This window comes from Equus przewalskii, chromosome 20, assembly GCF_037783145.1.
Source record: "Equus przewalskii isolate Varuska chromosome 20, EquPr2, whole genome shotgun sequence".
Taxonomy (NCBI): Eukaryota; Metazoa; Chordata; class Mammalia; order Perissodactyla; family Equidae; genus Equus; species Equus przewalskii.
In genome coordinates this window covers 1,035,392-1,059,854 of record NC_091850.1, presented here as the reverse complement: position 1 = coordinate 1,059,854, position 24,463 = coordinate 1,035,392, and the positions used below count along the sequence as shown (strand labels likewise).

The 24,463-nt window shown below is 54.5% G+C and overlaps 1 protein-coding gene across 1 annotated transcript; it reads right to left on the bottom strand.

Annotated features, from left to right (window-relative positions):
• Window positions 1-3,756: 3,756 nt before the first annotated feature.
• LOC103542411 (ultra-long-chain fatty acid omega-hydroxylase) lies at window positions 3,757-23,953 on the bottom strand. Its single transcript, XM_008509345.2, has 12 exons — window positions 23,717-23,953; window positions 20,542-20,686; window positions 15,791-15,844; window positions 15,544-15,671; window positions 15,226-15,347; window positions 9,731-9,998; window positions 8,709-8,775; window positions 8,471-8,600; window positions 6,669-6,802; window positions 5,790-5,854; window positions 5,115-5,197; window positions 3,757-4,738 (listed from the first exon to the last, which is right to left on the bottom strand). Exons 1-12 carry the CDS (start codon window positions 23,936-23,938, stop codon window positions 4,561-4,563), a joined length of 1,596 nt encoding a protein of 531 aa, XP_008507567.1. The 5' UTR covers window positions 23,939-23,953; the 3' UTR covers window positions 3,757-4,560.
• Window positions 23,954-24,463: the final 510 nt, after the last annotated feature.

The following is a 24,463-nucleotide window of genomic DNA, read 5'->3' as shown; positions in this document are numbered from 1 at the left end:
GGCTTGGGGTCAGATGGCCCCTGGTCAAAGCCCAGCTTTGCCACTCTCCAGCTCTGTGATCTGGAGCAAGTGTCTTGCCTTCTCTGGGCCCCATGTTCCTTCTCAGTACAAAGAGCATAATAACAGGTCTGTGGGGATTGGAAGAGCGAGCCTACATGTGTGTCTTAGTTCAGGTGCCCTGGAAGTAGACTCTGATGCAAGGATTCAAGTGCAAATACTCCATTTGGAGGTGATTCTGGCATAAGAATTCACTGCCACTTGTTTCTTGGGAGGTGATCCCAGAGATGGCAGAAGGGCCGTGGGGGAGTGAGGCAGGGAAGGGAAGGTAGTGGGTAAAAGGTACTGTTGCAAGGCAGTCCCCACGGTGGGCACGTGGGGCCCAGTCCCTCTGCGGACCTCTGGGAGACAGCAGAGGACGTGCACCCACCAGTCGTGGGTCAGGCCACTTCCGAGGGCTGTTTCTCCAGAGTCCAGCCTGCACTGCAGGAGGAGGAGTCTGGACAGAGACTCTGCCGCACAGAACAGCGCGATGTGGACCGGCAGTCACTCAGTGAGTGGGATTCTCCCTCCTCCCCTCCCAACACACCCATCCACACACACACGTACACTCACAGACACACACTCACAAGTGCGTGCACACATGGCACACCCGGGCACACACGCATACATGCACACAGTCATGCACATGCACATGGTCACACTCAGACATGCGCACATACACAAGACACAATCACACACAGGTGCCTGCACACACATCACATATGGGCACACATGCATGCATGCACAGTCATACACGTGCACACGGTCACATTCACACTCACACGCATGCACACATACTCACAGACACACACAGAGGTGCGTGCACACACAGCACACATGGGCACACATGCATACATGCACACAGTCATGTGCATGCACACGGTCACATGCATGTGCACATGCTCACAGACACACAGCACACATGGGCACACGCACATACATGCACACAGTCATACACGTGCATATGGTCACACTCAGACATATGCACATACAGACACACACACGAGTGTGCGTGCACACACATCACACGTGGGCACAAACATACATGCACACAGTCATGCACCTACGTGCACACGGTCACAGTCAGGCATGTGCACATACAGACACAAGCACACACAGTGCCTGCACACATGTCACACATGGGCACACACGCATACATGCACATAGTCATATGCATGCACAGGGTCACACAGGCATGTGCACATACTCAGACACACACGGGCATGTGCACACGTCACACACGGGCACACGCATCCATGCACACAGTCATACGTGTGCACAGGGTCACGTTCACACTCACACGCATGCGCACATACTCACGGAACAGACACCATCACGTACCCACACGCAGTCACCCGCACACGGGCGCCTTGAACCGATGGGGACGGGCCCCTTAGAGCCTGTTGTCCCGAAACCATGCAGCAGAGGGAGCCCCCGACCCCCAGGAGACCGGGGAGCCCCGCAGCCGGCGCCCGGGCCACCCTCACCCCTTCTTTGTCCCGGTCCCCCGCGGACGGTCAACGGGCATCACAAGCACGACGATCCTGTAAAACCCCGCATAGCAGGGGCGACTCGAGGTGCAGGAGGGGCCGGCACGTGCCCAAGGCCGCTGCTAGGAAAGGGCCGAGCCGGGGTTTGAACCCACATGCGTCGCCTCCCATGGCCATGTTATCTTCGCTGGCGGATGACGGAGTTGCACCGAGTGGGGCCGAGGGAGGCGGGCGCAACGTGGAGACGTTCGGCCTGGCGGGGCATGTGGGAGAAGCAGCATCAGCAAGAGGCCGCTGGCTCGCTGGGGCCCGGGTCTGCAGGTTTCCCACGCAGCCCCGGAGCAGCCTCGGGAAGCGGACGCCAGCGACGGCCCCAGCACATGCCGCCTGGGGGCGCCCCAGGATCTGCCGCCCAGCCTCGCCTCGTCTCCACGCCCCTGACTCCACCCCATCCCTGCCAACACCCCGTCACAGGCCACCAGGCTAGAGACCCGACCAGGACCAGGAGCCCGAGGGAGGAGCTGAGGCTCCAACGTGAGGATATCGTTGCAGGACTGGGGTGAGTCATCGCACTCCGGGGGACTCAGTTTCCACCTCTGTTAAACGAGATAACAATACCCATCTTATAGCAACGGTAGCGTGAGAATCAAGTGGGAGCATGCGGGAAAGGCCCACAGGAAGCGCTCCATCAACTTTAAATGTCTTTGTTGTTATGCTGACTTTGGCGAACCCCCCACCCCGGGCTCCGTCCTTAAACCCCTCCTCTGTCTACACGCACGCGCACACGCATGCACACGCACACAGTGGGCTAACTCACCCGGTCTTGGGGCTTCTTAAACACCATCTAAAGGCTGAGGCTTCCTAAACGTATATCCCCCGTCCAGACTCTCCTGAGCCTGGGACCCGTCTGTCCGACTTCCTCTCCAGCTCCGCCCGACATGCCGATCTCATCCCCGGAAACGGCCGACCCCCTTCAGCGCCCCCGCTCCCCCGCTCCCCCGATGGCCGCTCCGCCTGTCCAAGGCTGAGACCCAAAGCCGCGGTCCTCCCCTTCTCCTGGGCCCCACACTCCATCCTTCAGCAAGCCCGCCAGCACGACCTTCATAACACATCCCTCAGCAGAATCCAGTTGCCCTTGCCCCCCTACAGCCCCAACTTGGTCTAAGCGGCCGTCACCTCTCACCTGGACTGAGCTCACCCCCCCTGGTCTTCCTAGTCCCATCCTCGCCTCACAGCCTCTATTCAACACACAGCAGCCGAAAGAGACCACAAAGACTGTATGACAAATCCCGTCCCTCTGCCCCGAACCCACGCCCCATGGCTCCCCATTTCTGTCATAATAAACTTCAAATCCTTTCCGCGGCCTCCAAGGCCCTCTGTGAACTTTCTTATTTATTGTTTGTTTGTCATCTCCTCCCTCCAGAATATCAATTATGCAAGGGCTCAAATACTGCCTGGCTCACAGCAGATGCTCAATAAATATTTGATGAATTGATATAATCATTGTAGGCATTGTATGGCCCCACCTTCCACAGCACCATATCAGGGGCTAATCCACTCTCTAGTTCCCCCAGCCAAAGACTTGGGAATCACCCTTATGTCTCCCTTCCCTCAGCGCCCCCCCTCCTATCCCACCTCCCTCTTCCCCAAGCTACCAGTGCCCAGTGCCCCCCCCCATTCCAAACCACCTCCCTGCCAGCCCTGATCTGACAAAGACCTGTCCTGCCCCCTGGGGGCACACACACTCTATAGCTCCCTATTGCCCTCAGCATAAAGCCTGAACTCTGATGTGACCCACAGTTCCTGCACAGTTGGCTCCTGCCCATCCTTCCTCCATTCTGCCCCCACTCCCCAGATCCAGCCACCCTGGCCCCTTGTGAGTTCCTCAAGCATCCTATGCTGGCCCTCACCAGAGGACGTTTGCAGATGCTGTTTCTATTCCCTGAAATTTTCTTCTCTCCCTTGTCACCACTCAGCTTCTACTCCTTCTTCAGCGAGATGCTCTCCCTGAGCCACCCCCCACCCCTGTTATGCTCGCCCAGTACCAAGGGCCTCTCCTTGGGAGCACCTGTCACGGGTTGTAAATAAATTTACGTGTGGAATTATTTGTTCAACATCCGTGCCCCTCCTCTCAAGGGCAGAAGTTGGGCCCAGCTGTGCTCCTGGCCCAGTGCCAGCAGACACAATCCATATGTGGGCAATTGACAAAATTAAGGAATGCACAAACTCTCCCCAAAACTGTGAGTTTATGATGGAGGACAAATGGCTTCCCAGCCCCCCAGCCCACAGCTTCCCCCAGTTGCCTCCCAACTGTCCAGGGCCCCTCATTTCCTGGCTGGGCTCCGGGTGTCAGGGTCTGGCCAGGCTAGCGGGTGGACGGTGGGGGATGTCTGTATCTCCTGCTTTTATTCTGCAAAACTCAGAGCACTCAGCAAAAAGGCCTTTGAGCGAGGGAAGAAGGAAGGGGCTTGCGAGGGAGGGTCTGGGTTCACAAAACAGCAAAAGCAAACAGCCGGGGCCCTGGATGCCGGCTGATGCCTGCAGAGTTAGTCCATGCGAGCCGGGGGCCTCAGGAAGGTGATGTCCGGGTTCAAAGCTCTGACCTCGGCTCCAGCCCCCAAGTCCTCCATATAGAAGCCAGCCGGGGTCCGCGAGGCTCCGGCTTGAATCCGGGAGGCCTTGGGCGGCGGGTCTTCGGCCCATGGAAGGCTCGGTGGGCGGGGCCTGGAGACCCGAATCTGCGGGATCCCGGGGAAGGGGCCCGGGCCTGAGGGGGCGTGGCCGAGCTCGGTCCCTACAGCTGGAGGGCAGGAACGGACGCTCAAGGGGCGGGACCTGGACCTCAAGGGGCGTGACCGGACGCTCGGGGGCGGAGCCTCGGCCTGGGGGCGTGGCCGGCAGCGTCAGGCGGCTCCTTGGACCCCGGTCCTCCGCGGCGGCCCGGGCCTTCGCGGGGCGGGGCCTACACCCCAGGAGCTGGGGTGCGGCCTCCCGGGGCGCGGCCCGGGCCCGGGATCCGCGGGCGCCGCGCTCAGGCCCGCCGAGGCAGCGGCTCCACGTTCAGCCAGATGCCGCTCTCCGAGCGCAGGATGAGCTCCGGCTTCCGCCGCACCTTGTGCGTGCGGTCCACGCTCAGGCGGAAGCGCAGCAGCGTCAGCGCCAAGACCACGCGCATCTCGGCCATGGCGAAGCTCTGTCCGATGCAGTTCCTGAGGGAGGGTACGCGGGCTCAGCCCAGCCGCTGTGCGAGCGAGCAGGGCCCCTGGACTGGGGAGGTGACCTGCCCCTTTGAGGGTGACCTGTCCCCCATCTGTAAGGCGGGGACAGTGGCATCATAGAGCTGCTGGGAGCATATGAGCCCAGAACTCGGGGCCTGGCACGCAGCCGGTGCTCAGTGCCCGGGGACGCGGGCGCAGAGTCTGATTCGGGCCTCCTGCTGCCCTGGGGGCACGCGGAAGACGCTAGGCCGGCGGAAAGGCACCTAGGTGGGCCGTGGTCCCTGCTCCTAGCAGGCACATCCCTGATTCTCCACTGGCCTCGGCGTTCCCCCCACGCTTGGCTTGGGCTGGGCGAAACAGAAGTTACCTGGGTCCTGCGGAGAAGGGCACGAATGCCAGCGGGGAGCGCTGCTGCGGGTTGTCCGGGTCAAAGCGGTAGGGATTGTACACCTAGGCAGGGGCATGGGGGGTGGGTTGGGGGCTGGCCCAGCCATCCCAGCCTGGCTCCCTCCCTCAGCCTCTGGGGAGCAGCCCAGCTGGACAGAGAACTTCACTACCGTCCCGCCACGCCCGTCTCGTGGTGCGCAGGCATGCCAGGCTCCTTCCCACCCCAGGGCCTTTGAACTGGCTGTTTCCGCCTCCCCGTTCTTCACACTTTTCAGGTCTCAGCTCAAACATCTCTTTCTCGTCAAGGCCTTTCCTCACCATCTGAGCTAAAGTGCCCCCCCTCCAGTTTTTATTTCCTTTGTGCATTTATCGGTACCCAAAATGATCTTATTTTTTGCTTGTCTTCTTCCTCCACGCTCCACTGGGAGCTCTGAGGGCAAAGACAGTATCTTCCTCTGTCCTCAGTGCCCAGCACAGGGTCTGGCACACAGTAGGTGCTCAATAAATATTCGTTGACCTCATGAACTAGCAATGAAGCAGTGGGGGAGGGGCGCTCAAGTCCTGTACCCAGCCCTGCTGTCTGGCTCCCTGCCCCCAGATTGCCCCTTCTGAGGAGGAAGAAGCGAGGCAAGGGGGGGTTGGGGCAGGAGCTCACCTTGGAGTCAGGCCACACTGTGGGGTTGTGGTGGGTCCCGTAGATGCTGACCAGACAGATGATTCCTGTGGGGAGGGGTGGGGTCAGTGGGGCCAAGGGGAACCACTGGAGACCTCCCCCTCCCTGGTTCTCCCTGCAGCCATAGCATTCCCATGAGCCATCTGCCACCCCTTCCTGCCCCATCCACTCCCTCTGCTTCTCCCTAAGAGTCTCCATCACCTTCTTTCTGGCTACCATGCTAACCACACAGGGATCCCTCTCACTCACATCACTGACATTGCTCCTCCTCAGCTCAGACACCTTCCATGGCTCCCTACTGCTCTGAGGATTGTGCTCAAGTGACTCAACCTGGCATTCAAGGCCTTTGTCTGCACCCTGAGGCTCTGCTCCATAAGCAAGTTCCTTCTTTCACTTCCTGCTTTCAAGGTTCACTTCTCATGTTCCCTCTTCCAGGCAGTCCTCTCTGCATTCTGCCACACCTAGAGGCATTGCTCCCTATTTGGGGCTGCTCCCGCCCCTGTCCCTCCCTTTAGCCCATCTTTGACCCCATGTGGCTAAGAATATCTGTGCCCTGCTGTATTTCCCACAGACTGGGTGGTACCTTGAGGCCTCTCTAGATCCCCAGCAAAACCCAGGAGAGGACTTTCTCTCTGGGGGATATCTGGCACCTGAATGAAACCAACACCCCCATCCGTGTGCCCTCATAGGGCCACCCTGCACACCCCCTTCCTTCCCCTGGCCTCACCCACTTCTTTCTCTCCCTACACACCTGGGTCCCCCATCACCCCAGGAGCAACAGCCACACAGAGCGCTGCCCATCCACAGGGATGGTGCACTGGGGCGGGCATAGCCGGGCAGCAGGGAGCACACGGTGGGCACCTTTGGGGATGATGCGCCCATCGGGGAGCTTGATGTCCTCCGTGCAGCGGCGGGAGACCAGCGTCACGGGCGGGAACTGGCGCAGGCTCTCCTTGATGCACATTGTGGTGAAGGGCAGCTGGGTCAGGTCGTCCCTGGGGAGCATGGAGCGCCGGGTGACTGGGAGCCCCCAAAACACACGCGCGCGCGCGGGCTCAGCAGCAACCGCGCAGGAACCCGGTCCCGGATCTCAGACTTGCCCCCACTTTCGGCGTTTACAGCTGTGCCAGGCACAAACCCCGACCCTCAGCGTGCACAGGTCTGACCCCGGCCAATCAGGGCACGGCTGGCAGGCTTCCGCAGGTCCCACGTTAATCCTTTGACTGACGCATTGCATGGAGGTCAGGGAACACCGGGGGAGGGGCCAGGACGGGCCGACCCCGGGCAGCAGTGACTTGCCAGCCGGTATAGACCGAATTCAGTATTTTAAAACCTGTGTATCCTCTCCTTATGCTACTATTTACTTAATTTTATTTTCCTTTGGACTTCAGGGCCCAAAATTGGATGAATTATAACTCTTGGTTTGTGGTCTAGATTGTTTTCTTTACACCAAGAGGTTCTCTTTCAAAGAACCTTTGTGTCGCTACCGTGAAGGGCAAAGAGCAAAGAGCATGCCTGACTAGCTGTGTCCCTAGAGACAAACACCCTGGAAAGACAAGCGGATGACTGACTCCTGGCCAGACACTGACTCCCGCCAATCTCAGGGCCTGCAGCATCGTCTTGCTGCTAAAAAGGCAGATTAGCAAGGACCAGCAAGGTGTTGAAGACACAGTGGCACACAGCGAGAGCATCTCCCTGAGACCATAATTTGAAAGGTCGACAGGGAACCGAAAGGAGCTTTGTCAGTGACCGACGATATTTAATGCTGGGTTTTCTTTGCGTCCCCCAGCATCAGCTCTCCACGCAGACATCTGAAGTAGTTTGGACTATTTCTCCTGACTCTGCCCTTCCCCTCACATTTGAATCATACAGCCCTGCTCTTTGCCCCATGGCACTGCAGTGCCTTTTGTGCAGGTGGGTGGAGCGGTCAGTGCCGACCGCATATACGGTGGTGGTCCCATAAGATTAGTGCTACAGAGCCTAGGTGTGGGGCAGGCTAGACCATCTGGGTTTGTGTAAGTCACTCTGTGTTGTTCCCACCACGACACTGCCGAACGATGCATTTCTCAGAACATGTCCCCGTCGTTAAGCAGCAGATGACTGTCAGTGTCCTGCCCCATTCATGTTGGGCTGGGCGATATCACTTGCTTTAGCTAATGCAATGTTATGATGAACCAGAGGTTTTAAGCTGTGTGGCTCTCTGTGCTTCTGGACTCTGCCTCATGCCAGGGTAGCTGCTGGCCCAAGAGGAATGAGGGGATAGGTGGGGCAGACCTGAACCCAAATCTCAGTTTGGAAGCAACCCCACTCAGCTCAGCAGCATCCAGCAGTAACAAGAGTAACGTGCAGACAAGAGCAAGAACTATGTGCAGACAAGAACGGGAGATAAATGCTTGCTGTAAACCTCTGAGTTTGTGGGCTGTTTGTTATGCAGCATTACTGCAACCATTGCTGACAAAGACATTCCTGACTAAGAACTCCTGCATTACAAGATGGGCACAGGCATCACTGTCATCTCCACTTTACAGCTGAATAAATTGAACTTGAGGAAGCTTAAGTGACTTGTCTGAGGTCAGGCAGTCAATAAGTGGTAGAGCAGAGAGATTCATACCCAAGGCTCTCGACTCCACCTGCCCCCTCCATCCCCCTGACCCCATACTGACCACTCCAGCTCCTCCAGCTCCCGGCCTTTCATGACTTCCTGGATCTCTTCCCGGCACTTCTCCTGGTACTCTGGATACTTGGCCAAGTTGAACAGCAACCACGAGAGCCCACTGGATGTGGTGTCATGACCTGCAGGGAGATGAGGAGCTTGAGTGGAGGCTGCCTGAAGATGGCAGAGATGCTATCTTCAGACAATGGCCCTCACACCCCCGCCCCAGCCTCACGCCAGGTCCTCACCCTCAAACATGAAGGTGTCCGCCTCAGCTCGGATGTCCTCATCTGACAGTTCCTTCCCCTCTTCATCCTGGAATGGGCAGAGAAGATGCTCAGCCCTGTTCTTCCTGCTCGCCACATCCCAGGTGCTCCTCCAAAGTTAAGACACCCCCCCCTTAGCCAAGCTATGGGAGAAAGGATTCCCAGGAGGCAGAGGTGTGCCACTCGTCTAAGAAAGATGGAAAGAGGGAAGGAGAGTCAGAGGGCGGGGGGGGAGGGGAGTTCGTATTTCCTCAGTAGCTCCTAGCACCACACATCCTGCCAGATGTCCAACAACGATCTCATGATCAGGTCTTAGGATTATCATGTTGTAAATGAGGAAACTGAGGCTCAGAGAGAAGAGTCAGATGACTACGGTTAGAGCCAGAACTGTCTGAATCCAGAACCCAGGTGCTGCTTGGAACACCCAGAAGCGCCACCAAAGGGTGACCACCTCTCTCTGCAAGTGTCGCATTTCTTCAAGTCTTGTATTTCCTCTTTGTAAAAGTTGTGGGCTGAAGTGTGTTCATGCCCCTCTGGAATGTATATGTTGAAATCCTAAACCCCAGGACCTCAGAATGTGACTGTATTTGGAGAGGGGCCTTGCAGAGGTGATTAAGTTTCAATGAGGTCGTGAGAGTGGGCCCTGATCCAATGTGACTGGTGTCCTCATGGGAGGAGGAGATGAGGACGCGGACACACACAGAGGGATGACCACATGGAGACACAGGAGAAGACAGCATCTACAGGCCAAGGAGAGATGCTGCAGAAGAAACCGGCCCTGCCCACACCTGGATCTCAGGCTTGTAGCCTCCAGTACTGACAAAGTTGATCTCTGTGGTCTAAGTCCCCAGTCTGTGGTGTTCAGCAGCCCCAGCAGGCTCAGCCAGCCAGTCTCGTGTGTTCTGCCTCTGCCTGTATCCTGGATCAGCGCTAGTTGGGACGTTAATCATTTTACAAAGGTGGTATAAGCTGTGAGGAGGCTGCCCGCCGGGGCCCAGCCTCACCCTGGCCAGCAGCAGCACATCGATGAAGTCCAAGGTCTTGCCCTGCCTGGCCTTCAGCCAGGCCTCAGCCCCCTGCTGGCGTAGCCCCCGCCGCCGCTCCTGGATGACCTCTGTGGTGAAGCGGTGCACAGTGTCACAGGCCTGCCGGAAGCGCCGCCCATCGGCCGTGAGGTAATAGATGAAGTCGAGGTGGTGGTGCAGGGTGTACTGCCGCCGGACCACCAGCGCGCTCAGCGCGATGATGGCTGTGATGTAGTCGCTCATCTTCCTGCCAGGGAGAAGGGCCGTGAGCCAGGCTCGTCCCCCAGACAAGCTTCCTCTCCCCGTGGGGAGGTGCCAAAGAGAGGCCCTATGGTAACTTTATTTTCTGAATTCTCCATGCTCTGCCATCTGGGCCTCACTGGCTGGGGACACACAGCCCCTCCCAGGACTAGACAGTTCTTAGGGACTGCAAACGAATCACCCAGGAGCATGTCTTTCATGTGCAAACCAACCAATCCAGAGCCCATTACCAAAATTTATCAGCCTGAGCCAGCATCCCCTGCCGCAGTCACCCCAGGGCCAGGTACTGGTCAACCAGGGACAGCGCGTACCCCCCAGAGCCTGCTGAAATTACTCAGACCAGCCCATCTCAAGTGCATACCTTGCCTCACCTGTTTCTTCCCACAAAAAAAGGCTTTTTCATGCTTTCTCCTGGCTGACCCTATACTTCCCCACGTGGCCCTGCGTGGTGTGTGGGCCCCCTCCTCTCGGGAACTGTAAGCAACCAACTGTGTTTTCAGCGGCAGTCGTCTCCTGATCTGTTGCCCTCACAACACCTGAATAAAAGCAAAATCTGGGTACATTTGAAAACAGGCCCAAAGAGGGAATGACGACCTTCAGAGAGATGTAGCATCACTAGAACTAAATGGCTACAATTCACAGAGTGGGAGAGAGTATTTGCAACTCATCTATCTGATGAGGAGCTTGTGTCTAAAATATATAAAGAGCTCTTAAAAATCAATAATCAAAAGACAAACCAATTAAAAAATGGGCTAAGGATATGAATAGACATTGCTCCAAAGAAGATACGCAGATGGCCAATAAGCACAGGAAAAGATGCTCAACAGCATTAGCCATTAGGAAAATGCAAATCAAAACCACAGTGAGATACCACTTCACCTGGAATGGCTATAATCAAAAAGACAGATAATAATAAGTGCTGGCGAGGGTGTGGGGGAATTGGAGCCCTCACATACTGCTGGTGGGAATGTAAAAGGGTGCAACCACCTTGGGAAAAAGTCTAGCAGTACCTCAAAAGGTTAAACATAGAATTATCACATAATTCCACTCCTAGGAACGTACCCAGCCATTCCACTCCTAGGAACATAGCCAAGAGAATTAAAAACATCTGTTCACACAAAAACTTGTACCCAAATGTTTATAGCAATGTTATTCATAACAGCCAAAACGTTTAAAGCAATCAACTGTCCATCAGTGGATGAGTGGATAAACAAAGTGTGGTATTATGTAGTGAATGGGATATTATTCAGCAATTTAAAAAATTAATTATTGATACATACTACAACATGGATGAATCTGAAAACATTATGTTGAGTGGGAGGAACCAGACACAAAAGTCCATGTAATTCCATCTATATGAAATTTCCGTAGCACACAAACCAAAGAGAGAGCAGGAAGCTCACGACTGCTTCGACCTGGTGGAGAAGTGGGAAGGGGGGGTGAGTGCTAAGACGTACAGGGTTTCTTTTCGTCCTCAACAAAATTTTGGCAAACCAAGTACAGCAATACATCAAAAAGATTATACACCATGATCAAGTGGGATTTATAACAGGGACACAGGGATGGTTCAACATCCGCAAGTCAATCAACGTGATTCACTACATTAACAAAATGAGAAACGAAAACCACATGATCATCTCAACAGATGCAGAGAAAGCATTCGACAAGATCCAACATCCATTTATGATAAAAACTCTCAATAAAATGGGTATAGAAGGAAAGTACCTCAACATAATAAAGGCCACATATGACAAACCCACAGCCAACATCGTACTCAATGGACAAAAACTGAAACCCATCCCTCTGAGAACAGGAACAAGACAAGGGTGCCCATTTTCACCACTCTTATTCAACATAGCACTGGAGGTTTTGGCCAGAGCAATTTGGCAGGAAAAAGAAATAAAAGGAATCCAAATAGGCAACGAAGAAGTAAAACTCTCGCTGTTTGCAGACAACATGATCTTATATATAGAAAACCCCAAAGAATCCATAGAAAAACTATTAGAAACAATTAACAACTACAGCAAAGTTGCAGGGTATAAAATCACCATACATAAATCAGTAGCATTTCTATATGCTGACAATGAACTAACAGAAAAAGATCTCAAGAACTCAATCCCATTCACGATCGCAACAAAAAGAATAAAATACCTTGGGGTAAATTTAACCAAGGGAGTGAAAGATCTATACAACGAAAACTACAAGACTTTCTTGAAAGAAATCGAAGACGACATAAAGAGATGGAAAGACATTCCATGCACATGGATTGGAAGAATAAACATAGTTAAAATGTCCATACTACCTAAAGCAATCTACAGATTCAACGCTATCCCAATCAGAATTCCAATGTCATTCTTTACAGAAATTGAACAAAGGGGGCTGGCCCCCTGGCCGAGTGGTTAAGTGCACACGCTCCGCTGCAGGCGGCCCAGTGTTTCGTCAATTCGAATCCTGGGCACGGACATGGCACTGCTCATCAAACCACGCTGAGGCAGCATCCCACATGCCACAACTAGAAGGACCCACAACGAAGAATATACAACTATGTACCGGGGGGCTTTGGGGAGAAAAAGGAAAAAAATAAAATCTTAAAAAAAAAAAAAAGAAATTGAACAAAGAATCCTAAAATTCATATGGGGCAACAAAAGACCGCGAATTGCTAAAGCAATCCTGAGAAAGAAGAACAAAGCTGGAGGCATCACAATCCCTGACTTCAAAACATACTACAAAGCTACAGTAATCACAACAGCATGGTACTGGTACAAAAACAGGTGCACAGATCAATGGAACAGAATTGAAAGCCCAGAAATAAAACCACACATCTGTGGACAGCTAATCTTCGACAAAGGAGCTGAGGGCCTACAATGGAGAAAAGAAAGTCTCTTCAACAAATGGTGCTGGGAAAACTGGACAGCCACATGTAAAAGAATGAAGATCAACCATTCTTTTTCACCATTTACTAAAATAAACTCAAAATGGATCAAAGACCTAAAGATTAGGCCTGAAACAATAAGTCTTCTAGAAGAGAATATAGGCAGTACACTCTTTGACATCAGTTTCAAAAGAATCTTTTCGGACACCATAACCCCCACATGAGGGAAACTATAGAAAGAATAAACAAATGGGACTTCATCAGACTAAAGAGCTTCTTCAAGGCAAGGGAAAACAGGATTGAAACAAAAAAACAGCCGACTAATTGGGAAAAAATATTTACAAGTTATTTATCTGACAAAGGGTTAATCTCCATAACATACAAAGAACTCACACAACTCAACAATAAAAAATCAAATAGCCCAATTACAAAATGGGCAGGGGACATGAACAGACATTTCTCCAAAGAAGATATACGGATGGCCAATAGACACATGAAAAGGTGCTCATCATCACTAATCATCAGGGAAATGCAAATCAAAACTACACTAAGATATCACCTTACACCTGTTAGAATGGCAAAAATATCCAAAACCAAGAGTGACAAATGTTGGAGAGGCTGTGGAGAAAAAGGAACCCTCATACACTGTTGGTGGGAATGCAAACTGGTGCAGCCACTGTGGAAAACAATATGAAGATTCCTCAAAAAGTTAAGAATAGAAATACCTTATGACCCAGCCATCCCACTACTGGGTATCTATCCTAAGAAACTGAAATCAGCAATTCCAAAAGTCCCATGCACCCCTATGTTCATCACAGCATTATTCACAATAGTCAAGTCATGGAACCAACCTAAGTGCCCAGCAACTGATGATTGGATAAAGAAGATATGGTATATATATATATATATATATATATATATATATATATATATATACAATGGAATACTACTCAGCCATAAAAAATGACAAAATCGTCCCATTCACAACAACATGGATGGACCTTGAGGGTATTATGTTGAGTGAAATAAGCCAGACAGAGAAAGACGAATTCTGTATGACTCCACTCATAGGTGGTAGTTAACATATGGACAAAGAGAACTGATTGGTGGTTACCAGGGGAAAGGGGGGTGGGGGGAGGGCACTAGGGGTGAAGTGGTGTACCTACAACATGACTAATAATGATGTACAACTGTAATTTCACAAGGTTGTTAACTATCATAACCTTAATAAAAAAAAATTCTAAAATTGATTATGGTGATGGTTGCACAACTCTGTGAATACGCTAGAAACCATTGGATCATATACTTTAAGTGGGTGAATTGTATGGTATGCGATTGACATCTCAGCACACTCTTCACAAAAAGCTCAGACCCGGCTGGGCTGCGGGAGCTGTCCGTGGTCCTGAAGCATGGTGCTTTCCTGCGCTCATCGCAGTCTGTCATCTTCTCGTGTATTTATTTGTTCATGGTTACTGTCTTTCTTCCCACCAACATGTAAGATCCAGAAGAGCACTGGCTTGTCTGTTTTGTTGACCACTGTATTCACAGTGCCTAGTTCAAGACTGGCACATAGTACGTGCTCAGTAAATAAATCTTGGATTAATTAATGAATTAATTACAAAGGCCGCCTCTGCCTTACTCAGCTGAAACACACCCCTACAGGGCCCTGAGTAACAAAGTCAGCAGCTTGTTGTTGAGGACCTACCATGTGCTACAAACTGGACATTTTTTATGTCCCTTATTCCTTTATCCCCACTTAGACTATAAGCTCCAAGGAATTGGGACTTAGTTGCTCACCACCATATTCCCAGTAGTGCCAGGCACATAGTAGGTGCACAATGAGTATCTGATGAATGAATGAACCAGGGCAATAGTTATTTTACTCATTCAACCAATATTCACTGAGCTTCTACTGTGTTCCAGGGCCGTGCTGCATCGTTTTAGCCTTAAAGCATCTCTCAGAGAGTCAGGGAAACTGAGGTTCAAAGAAAGAAACTGAGGCTCCTGAAGTGGAGAGGACACTTTCCAAAGACCACATAGTCTTCATGGAGGAATGAGTGAGACTAGCATTTACTGAGCACCTACTGTGTGCCAAGCCATTGACTCACATTATCTCATTTAATTCTCTCACGATGACTATGGGAATGGAATGAGGGTGTCCATTTTTTGGATAAGGAATCAGGCTCAGAGAGGTGATGTCAGTTTCGTGGAAAGACACAGCCTGTCAGTGGCAGATAGCCAGCAGCCCAGGGCTGCGTAACACCTAAGAGTCTCCTTTCTCCTCCCACCGCCGCACCCCTAGAGCAGCTGGCTCTGTCTTCCCCGGGGAGGTCACACTCACTCCTGGCAGTTGCTGTTGTAGCTGAAGACACATTTCTGCAGACTGTCCAGAGTCATGAGACTGATGTGCTCAAACATGTCCAGGGAGACCACGGAGCCCTCCGCCAGGCACCGCCACTTAGCCTGGAGGGAGACACGTGGCGAATGGGCGTGGAGGCCGCAGACTTCAGGCCGTCCGACGGCGACCTGGCTGCATGCTCACTGCAAGCCCCTTCATGGGTAGGGACATGAGGCCTCCTGATGTCACATGATGCCCATGGGCTAGAGCCTGGACCAGCCTCACTCCGGGACCCTCTTCCCAAGCAGACTTGGGACTCACGTGCATGGTGTTGGTACACTGGTTGAAGATCTTCATGTAGGGCTTCAGGATGTCAAAGTGGAAGGCGGGGGTCAGCAGGCGGCGGTGCCGGCTCCACTTGTCCCCTTTGCTGAGCAGCAGCCCATCTCCTGGGCCCCAAAGACTAAGGTTAGGGCCTCTCTCCCTGCTGTGAAACACTCCAAGAAACCCACGCCCTCCTCCCTCTCCCCTGAAGCCCCGGCCCCAGACCACTCAGTCCTGCACTCACCCAGCCAAGGTTTCAGGAAGCCATAGAAAAGGTCATCCTTGGGGGCAATGGCAGCTGTGTAGAAAGAAGAGGCGATGACGACTCAAACAGACACTTGACCTCTGCGTATGACCTCTATGGACCTCCTCTCTGGGCTCTGACCTTTCACCTCATCCCCCAAGTCCATCCTCCTCACCTTCCCTAGAAAGATCCTTACAGCTGATCTGAAAATGAGCCTCCCCTGCTCAAACACCGACCATGGCTCACTATTGCCCCTGTAAAAATGTTCAAGCTCACACTAGCATTGAAGGCCCTACCCCATCTTGCCCCATATGCCTCCCCCACATTACCCTTCAACGTGTAGCAAAAAACGCCACATGCTGTCCCTCACCTCCACACCTCTGCCCCGACTGTGCCCCCACCAAGAATGGATTTCTCCACCTGGGTCTTCCCCGAGTCCACCTCCCTCTGTTCTGCCAACTCAGGTCATCTGAATCACCCATCCTGTGCGCCCAGGCGCCAGCCTCGCCCTCTCCAGTCTCCTTCACGCCGGTCCCACAGGGATCTTATCTGATTCCAGATCTGACCGTGTCTCTTCCTGCTCACACACCCACTGGCCTCAAGCACCAGCAGCTTGGCCCATTTTCAAGGCCCTAAATGATCGACCCCAGTCGAGGCCTCTCTCAAAACAGCTCTGTCCTCCGCCTCCTGCATGCTCCACATTCTAACAGTGCACATCTTTTCCCAGCTCCCTGAAAGAGCTGCGTTCTCTCTTCTCTGAGTCTTTCCATCAGATGCCCTCCCTGCCTCGAACCCTCTTGCCTCATCCTTCGAGTCTCTGCTCAGATGCCATCCCTTCCCTCAGCAGTCACTCTGGGGCATCCGTCCAGTTACAAGCCCCTTGAGAGGAGAAGCCATGTCAGTCACTGATATATTGGTGCTAAATAAACTTTTATTGAATGAATGAGTGAATGAACCAATCAATCAAAGGATGAATGAATGAAAAAATGCATGGATGGATGGATGGATGGATGGATGACTGAGTGAGTGAATTCCCTTTCTACGTGCTGAACAGATTTGGGACGCAATGGCCAGGGACCCAGGAAGGAAGTACCTGAAACTCAAGGGATGTCACTTTTACCTGTGATATGACTCAGCCCCCTACACATACACTCCCCACAAATTGGCCCATTGTGCACACAGTCATCTGTCCACTCATTCTCCCACTCGACACACCTCTTCTGTCACCCTTCTGTGACCAACCCATGCTGGGCAATGCTGGGGACCCAGCGACGGCTCAGCTCCACGCCCTGCCTGGCAGAGCTCTGGGTGTGGTGGGAAAAAGAAGCAGAGGCACGCCATGCCACTGTGTGGAAGGTGTGCCAGGTGTGAAAGGAGGTACAGAGGAAGGGATGCTGGAGTGAGGGCAGGCTCCCGGGAAGAGGCAGCAGTGGAGAGGAAGGTGGAGCCTAGCCACCCCTCTCCTCTCTGGGCTCTGGACCCCAGGCTAGGTCCCCAGGGGCCTTCCCCATACACAGACCTGTCCAGTGGCTGGCCTGCTCAAACACTTCCCATGGCTCCCTGTCACCCCCAAGGTAAAACACAGGCTCATTCACTTTGCACACAGATGCTCTGCGTTCAGCTCATGTCTCATTTCCTGTCTCTCTCCACACATCATCTTCAGTCCAGACACCCAAGTCACCTGAATTGCCCTGGCACTTTGACAGATCTATACCTTTGCCCTGGCAGGACCCTCCACCTGGGACTCCTCTTCTGGCAAACTCCTACACATCCTTCAAGACGCAGCTTCACTAACACCTCCTCCAGGAAGCCTTCTCCAAACCCTCTCCTCCTGATGAACTTCTGCTCTCTCATCATCAGGTCCGTCCTTCACTCCATCCCTGACCACTGGAGGTCAGGAGAGGTTGTGTCTGGGCTGCCTCTCCCATCAGTTTCCCCACCAGTAAAAAGGGGATGGGAACATCTACCCTGGAAGTGGTCATATAAAAAAGCCCCTACACAGTGCCCAGCAGGGAGCTGCATTTACCATGGTTGAGAGCTTGGCCTCAGGGCCAGCAGATCTGGGTTCAAATCCCAGCCCCACCCCGACCTGGTTGTGTAAACTTGGGCATGTGCCTCCACTCCCTCACCTGCCAAAGGGGACACAGAACAATCCTGCCTGCTTCACGGCATCCCCACAACAGCTCAGTGGGCTAACGTGCTCCCGGCACACAGTGGGTGCCCAGTAAACATCTGGGCATGTAAATGAATAACCAGCCAACTGCTGGCTATTTTTATTACTATGATTGTAATTATTGGTCACTGGTGTCAAGAAGTCATGAGATGGCTACGTGGTCCCAGCTTACAGCAGGCCCCTGTTAGTGAAAAAAGAACACGTAGCTGCCATGGAAAACAGTTGCGTGGTTCCTTAAAAAGTTAAACATAGAATTACCAGGTGACTCTGCAAGTCTACAACAGGGCACCCGAGAGAAAGGAAGGTGCATCCTCGCCAGAACTTGCACACGCATGCTCACAGCAGCGTGACTCATGGCAGCTGAAAGGCGGGAACAACCCAAACGTTCACCAATGGCTGAAGGGATAAACCAATTGTGGCAGATGCATATATCCACACACTGGAATAGTACTCAGCCGTAAACGGGAACGAACCTCTGACACGCGCTACAACAGCGGTGAACCTCGAAAACATCGTGCTGAATGAGAGAAGCCAGCGGGAAGACCACGTTCTTCACAGTGTAATTCCTCTCATATGAAATGTCCAGAATAGGCAAAGCCATAGAGACAGGAAGCAGATTGATATTTACCAGGATATGGGAAGAGGCGGGAATGGGAAGTGATTACCTAACGGGAATGGGGTGTTTTATGGGGTGATGAAAAAACTTTGGAACTAGAGGGAGCCGACAGTTGCACAACATTGTGAACACACTCAATACCTTATACTTTAAAACTGTACACTTTAAAATGGTAAATTACACGTTATATGAATTTCACCTCAGTAAAAACAAGAATGTATAGAAACAAGCCATGATTACAGCCTATATATCGTGCCTTGTCCTCTATAAAAGCACATTCACCTGCTTTCTCCCTTCCTGCTCTCCGTCCCAAATGCCCATTGGAAGATGGGGAAACAGAGGTTCCTGGAGGAGCCTGGCGTTCCTCAGGGCCCATCAGCTGTGCGGGTCCAGGCCCAGAGCAGCCCCCCGCCAGGCGTGGCCCCGAGGAGGCCCCGGTGGGGGACGGATCCGAGACATGGAGCCAGGCCTGTCCAATCCCGGGGGCGGGCGTGGAGGGGCAGGGGCACCCTGGGCCGGGAGCCTGACTCCAGGCTGCCTCTCCTGACTCACAGCTCCACCCTCCCCAACCTGGAGGTCCCCATCCGGCTTCTCCAGTGGGGGAGGCCATGGACCCCAGACCATCCCGGGGAGTGGGGGTCAAGGAGGAGGCTTAAGCATGTACTGAGTGCCAGGCCCTGCCGGGAACTCTGCTCCTGGCTTCTTGGGGCCTCACAACCATGCAGGATGCTACTCAGGAAACTGATGCTGGGCGGGGGGTGGAGAGAAAGAAAAACATATTAAAAAGGCAGAAGAGAAGAAACCCTGAAGAGCAGCTCCCCACACTACACTGCTGTCCTCCCAATCACTCCATCTTACGGGTCAGAGACTGAAGCCCCGGGGGGCTGCGTGAGATGCTGGGTCACACGGCAAGCACGTGCTCAACCCAGGACTGGAGCCCAGCCCCCCGAGTCCTGCCCAGGGCTCTTCCCACGACCTGTGCCCACTCCTTGCAGGGCACTTCCCGCAGGCTCTATAGATGTGTCCCCCTTTGTGCAGGGGCGATGAGCATCCCCACAGAGGCAATGTTGGGGACACAGAGGCACGGGTAGGGCCGAGCTGGGGACAGCATGGACGCCAGCCCCCTACTCTGCCATCGCTCGTGGGTGGCAGCCTGGAAGGCAGTCTCCAGTCGTGTATCTGCAGAGGCCAAGCTGAGGCCAGAGATCCTTGCATTCCTGGAGCTCTTTATTTCCCACCTCCGCCCTCAATGTCCCCTAATGCCTCTGGAGGTGAACAGCTCCAGGCGAGGCCATGCCCAGGATCCAGAGCCCCACTTATGAGGAACATAGAGCTGAACATAGACACACGCAGCCCCAAAGGGTTAGGACTGAGAATGGGAAAGCCCAGAGGAGAGAGCTATGTTCCGTCTGTGGGGTCAAGGAAGGCTCCCTGGAGGAGGGGGTCATTGGAGGTGGGTGTTGAAGGTTGAGCAAGAGCTTGCCAAGCGCCCTTGGGAGTCCTACACCTTGGGATAGGTACAGACTGTAGAAAGGAGAAGCAATCCTTCAACATTTCCCTCCCTGCCACTCAGGGTCAGCCCAGGTGAAGACAGGGGCTGTAGGCTGGGATAGCCACAGCGGGAGTGTCAGAACCCAAATGATGGGAGTGCTATGGCTTAGAATTGAGCAACAACCACTTAACAAAATCTTAGGCAATGACTGCCTGTCCGAACATGTTTGGTTCTGACTTCCAGGTGGGTGGACATTCTCTCAAGGTTCCTGGGTTCTTAGACATTGTCACACCTTTTCCCAAGCTTTTCCCACCATCTGTGTATTGCCATTTCAGATTTGGTGAACTCTTATTCATCCTTCAAAGCCCTACTCAAATGGTTCTTCCTCTGGATAGGCCACCTGCCTAGAAGCCCAGGTGGGCTCTGGGAGTTGAGGGTTTACCCGTCACTCAGAGGCCCAACCTGCCTACCTGAGGCGCCCACCACGGGCTTAATGTAGTCAGGGTGCACCAGAACCAACAGTGGCAGGATGGGTCCAATCCACACCAGGAGTACATGGTGCATGTTGTCCAGCACCTTCTTCTCATCTTGGAGGCCCATCTCATTCGGGAGATACTGCGAGGGGTGGCAGGGAAAGACAGTGAGGAGATGCCCAGGCCCGCTTCCCCGTCCCTCCACCACCTCCCCCCCTCAGCACAAGCTGGGGAGGGCTGTGGGGTGGTAGGCAGCTGGCTGCACCCCACTGAGCCTCCGTTCACTCGTCTGAAGAGTGGGGAAGGACCAGCTCTCTCTGAGGGCGGCTGAGGGGGTTCGCAAAGTGACGAGGCCAAGGAGCCCGCGCTGAAGACCCCAGGCGGTGCTGCTCCTGTGCGCGTGCGCGCGTGCCTGCGTGGCGCTCCTCCTGCCTCCCACCCGCCCGAGAGCCCTTCCAGGGGCTCCTCCACCAACTGCTCCGCAAGGTCAAGCGGCCCATCTGCCAAGACAGGGTGCCACTGTCCTGCCTCGGCCTCCCCCAGAAGCAGGTCCGGAGACAAGGGGTCCAGGGCAAGTAGCTACTGGGGGGTGAGTAGGGGATGGGGACGTGAGACGGGGAGGCAGGTGGCCGGCAGAGAGCGAGCTGTCAGGGCAGTGACCCCGCGAGCAGCCAGGCTCAGCCCCACTGGGACACGGACCTCAGTCCACCCACCCGCGGGGGAGGGGCGAGGGTGCTCACACCAGCTCCCGCAGGCCCGCAGTCCTGACCCAGGGCCGCTCAGGGGCGCCCACTCTCAAGCTGGCAGTCCACACAGGCAGAGGGGGGGCCAGCTGCCAGCGAAAGCCCTAGAACGCAGGTGCTGGCAGCTGCGAGTCAGGCCGTCACACCCAGAAATGGGCTGAGAGGATGTGGGCAGGTGACCAGCCCCCTCTGCCACAGCGGCAAAGCCAGGATGTGAACAGGGCCACCCAGCCCCAAGATGCGGCTCTTCACCAACGTGAGGCAGAAGCACTCAGGCTCAAATCCACTCTCAGCAGCTGTGTGACGTTGGGCAAGTCCCTTAACCTCTCTGAGACCCAAAGATCAAACCCATAATATAGGGAAGATCCATCCCTATTTCACAGGCTGTGAGAATCAGGAGAGAGCGCAGATGCTAAGGGGCCTGATTCAATGTCTGGCCAGTGGTAGGGCCCAGCAATTGTCAAATAAGTGAATGAATGAATGATTTCTCTCTGGCTCCCGGGTCTCTTTCTCAATCAAGCTCAGCCCTGAGCCTGTCCACACCCAAGGGAGATCACGGCCTCACCCAGGCTGCATGGCTCTGAGAGAAGGGCTGAGCACACGGGGTCAAGGCTGGGCTTTAGAACCAGCCCCAGCTGACTGCCCGTGGCACCAGGGCCTGGCCACTACCTCTAGGACTGCCATCAAAGCCAGAGAGCTTCCTGGAGTGAGGAAAAACGAGAAAAGTTTGCTTAGCAGAGAAGGATATTCTGGGCAGAGGGCATGGTTTCGGCAAAGGCACAGAGCTGGGGAGTTGGAGCCTTGTTGCAGGAGCCAGGAGTCATTCCGTGGGACTAGAGGAGGACGATGGGACAGGGGAGGAGGGAGGGGGGCCAGAGTCTAAGGGGTCTTGAAATACCAGCTGAGGAGCTGGGACTTTCTCCAGACAGCAATGGGGAGCCATGGAGGGTGTATGAGCAGGGGAGGGACATGGGTGGATTCAAGAATCTTTCTGGGGCTGGGATGGGGGATGGACTGGAGGAGTGAGGCTGGAGGCAGGAGCCCAGGGAGGAGGCTGGACCATGGTCCAGCAGGACAGGATGAGGCCTGAACAGTGGTGGGAGGACAGAGGGGAGGGAGGAGGTTCAGGCACAAACAGGCAAAGCTCAGTGAGTACTGGTCCCAGGAAGTTAATTCCCAAAACTACCTAAAATTTCTCTGGGCTATTGAGCGAAGCGTGTCTCCTGGTTCCTTTGGCCAGATGCTCACTCCAAGCGGCATCTAAAATGCATCGAGGCTCACCCGACGCCTCCTGTCTCTGCAGGACCCAGGAGCCGCACGGGCATCCACCACCGCGCCCCAGCTCGGGGCACACGTGCCACGGGCCTGACTTCAGGGACTGTCAGGACAATCCCATGACGCTATTAGGAACCACTGTAGAACCCGCACTGCAGATGCGGAAACTGAGGCACGGGGAAGTGAAGCAGCTTGCTCAGTGTCACACAGGCCTGAATGGTGGAGACAGACATCAAGGCCACGCTGAGGACTGCCGCCCCCAACTGCCTCCACAGCCCACCTCCGCGCTCGGCATGTGGCCTGGGCCAGCAAGGGCTCCGAAACGGCCCCTCAGTCATTAGGCCCGGAAGGGGCACCAGGCGAGTCGGCAGGCAGGCTGGGCTGGACCCAGGACCCCAAGAGCCTCAGTGACTTTGGGAGTCTGGATTTCTCTCTTCTGGCATCGGAAGCCCTTTAAGAAAGGTCCAGCCTTTCTCATCAGAAACCAGAGGCGGCAGAGGGCAGAGAGCTGAGAGCAGGGTCCTGGGACCAGATGGCCTGGGTCTGCACCCTGGCTCTGCCACTCATGAGCTGTGTGACCTAGGGCCAGCTGCTTAACTTCTCTGTGCTACAGTATTCTAGGGAACAAAATGGGGATAGTCGTGGGACCTACCTCCCAGGATTGTCACGAGGACCAAATAAGTTAATATTTATAAACCGTCAAAATAATATTTGGCACATATATGTGAAATAACAAATGAAATGCAAGAAAAGGGTTGGAGTCTTGACCTGAGACCACAGCATTAAAGCAAATGAGAGTGTGTGGAGCCACCCTGGGGACGGGGATGGAGCAACCACCCCACAGGAGCACCGCTCCTGCTGCCCGCCCTGCGATCCGATCCGGCCCCTGATGAACCCACAAGCCCTGGTACCTGTTGCTCCAGCAACAGCCTAGAATCAGAGAGAACTTGAGAGGCGGCTCTGCCCCCCAGCTGTGTGACCTTGGGCAAACTGCTGTCCTCTCTGAGCCTCAGCCTCACTCCTACCCTGTAAAACGGGTCTGCTCGTGGCTCCAACCAGATTCTTGAGGGGACGAGGGGTGCCAGCAGGTGCACCCTCCTTCCTGAGCCCCCGGGGCCCGCCCAGCCCCGTCCGCCCGGCTGCCCCGCACACACCATGCCCAGGTGGCCCAGCAGCCAGCTGCGCCGGGGCGGCTGCGGGAAGCAGCGCAGCCGTCGGCAGGTGACGCGGAAGCGCCAGCAGAGCCTCAGGAAGCGCAGCAGCAGGCGGAAGAAGACGAAGAGCAGCGAGAGCAGCAGCGCTGACGCGGCGCCCAGGCGGAAGGCGGTCCTCTCCAGGCCCAGCAGGCGCAGCAGCGGCTCCGCGACGGGCAGCATCCTGGGGACACACGGGGGTCAGTGCAGGTGGGGGCCGCCCGCCGGCCCTGTGGCGCCAAGCGCAGCGAGCCTGGCACACAGCAGGCGCTCGGCACGCGCGAGTCCCAGACGCCGCGGAGACCCTCTCGCCCCCCCCACCCCCCCGCCCCCCGCCCAGCACTGGCCTCCGCCGGCCGCACGCCCGTGCACCGCCGCCAGACAGCCCGGACACCGTGACGGCTCCCTCCCCGCAGGCAGCCCTCCGCGGAGGACTGATGGGCATCGCTGCGTCCACAGCCCCTCTCCGCGCGGGCCATGGCCCTGAGGTGTGGGTTCCCGTGCTCCCAGGGGCCCCAGGGGGATCAAGTCCAGCTGCCCGCAGTAGAAACTGTCTCTACTAGCTGCCTCCTTTTCCCTGCCTTACTTCCCTTTTCTTCTTTTTAATTGAGATTCAGATGACATAAAATTCACCTTTTTTTTAAAGATTTTTTTTTCCTTTTTCTCCCCAAAGCCCACCCCCCCCCCCCAGGTACATAGTTGTATATT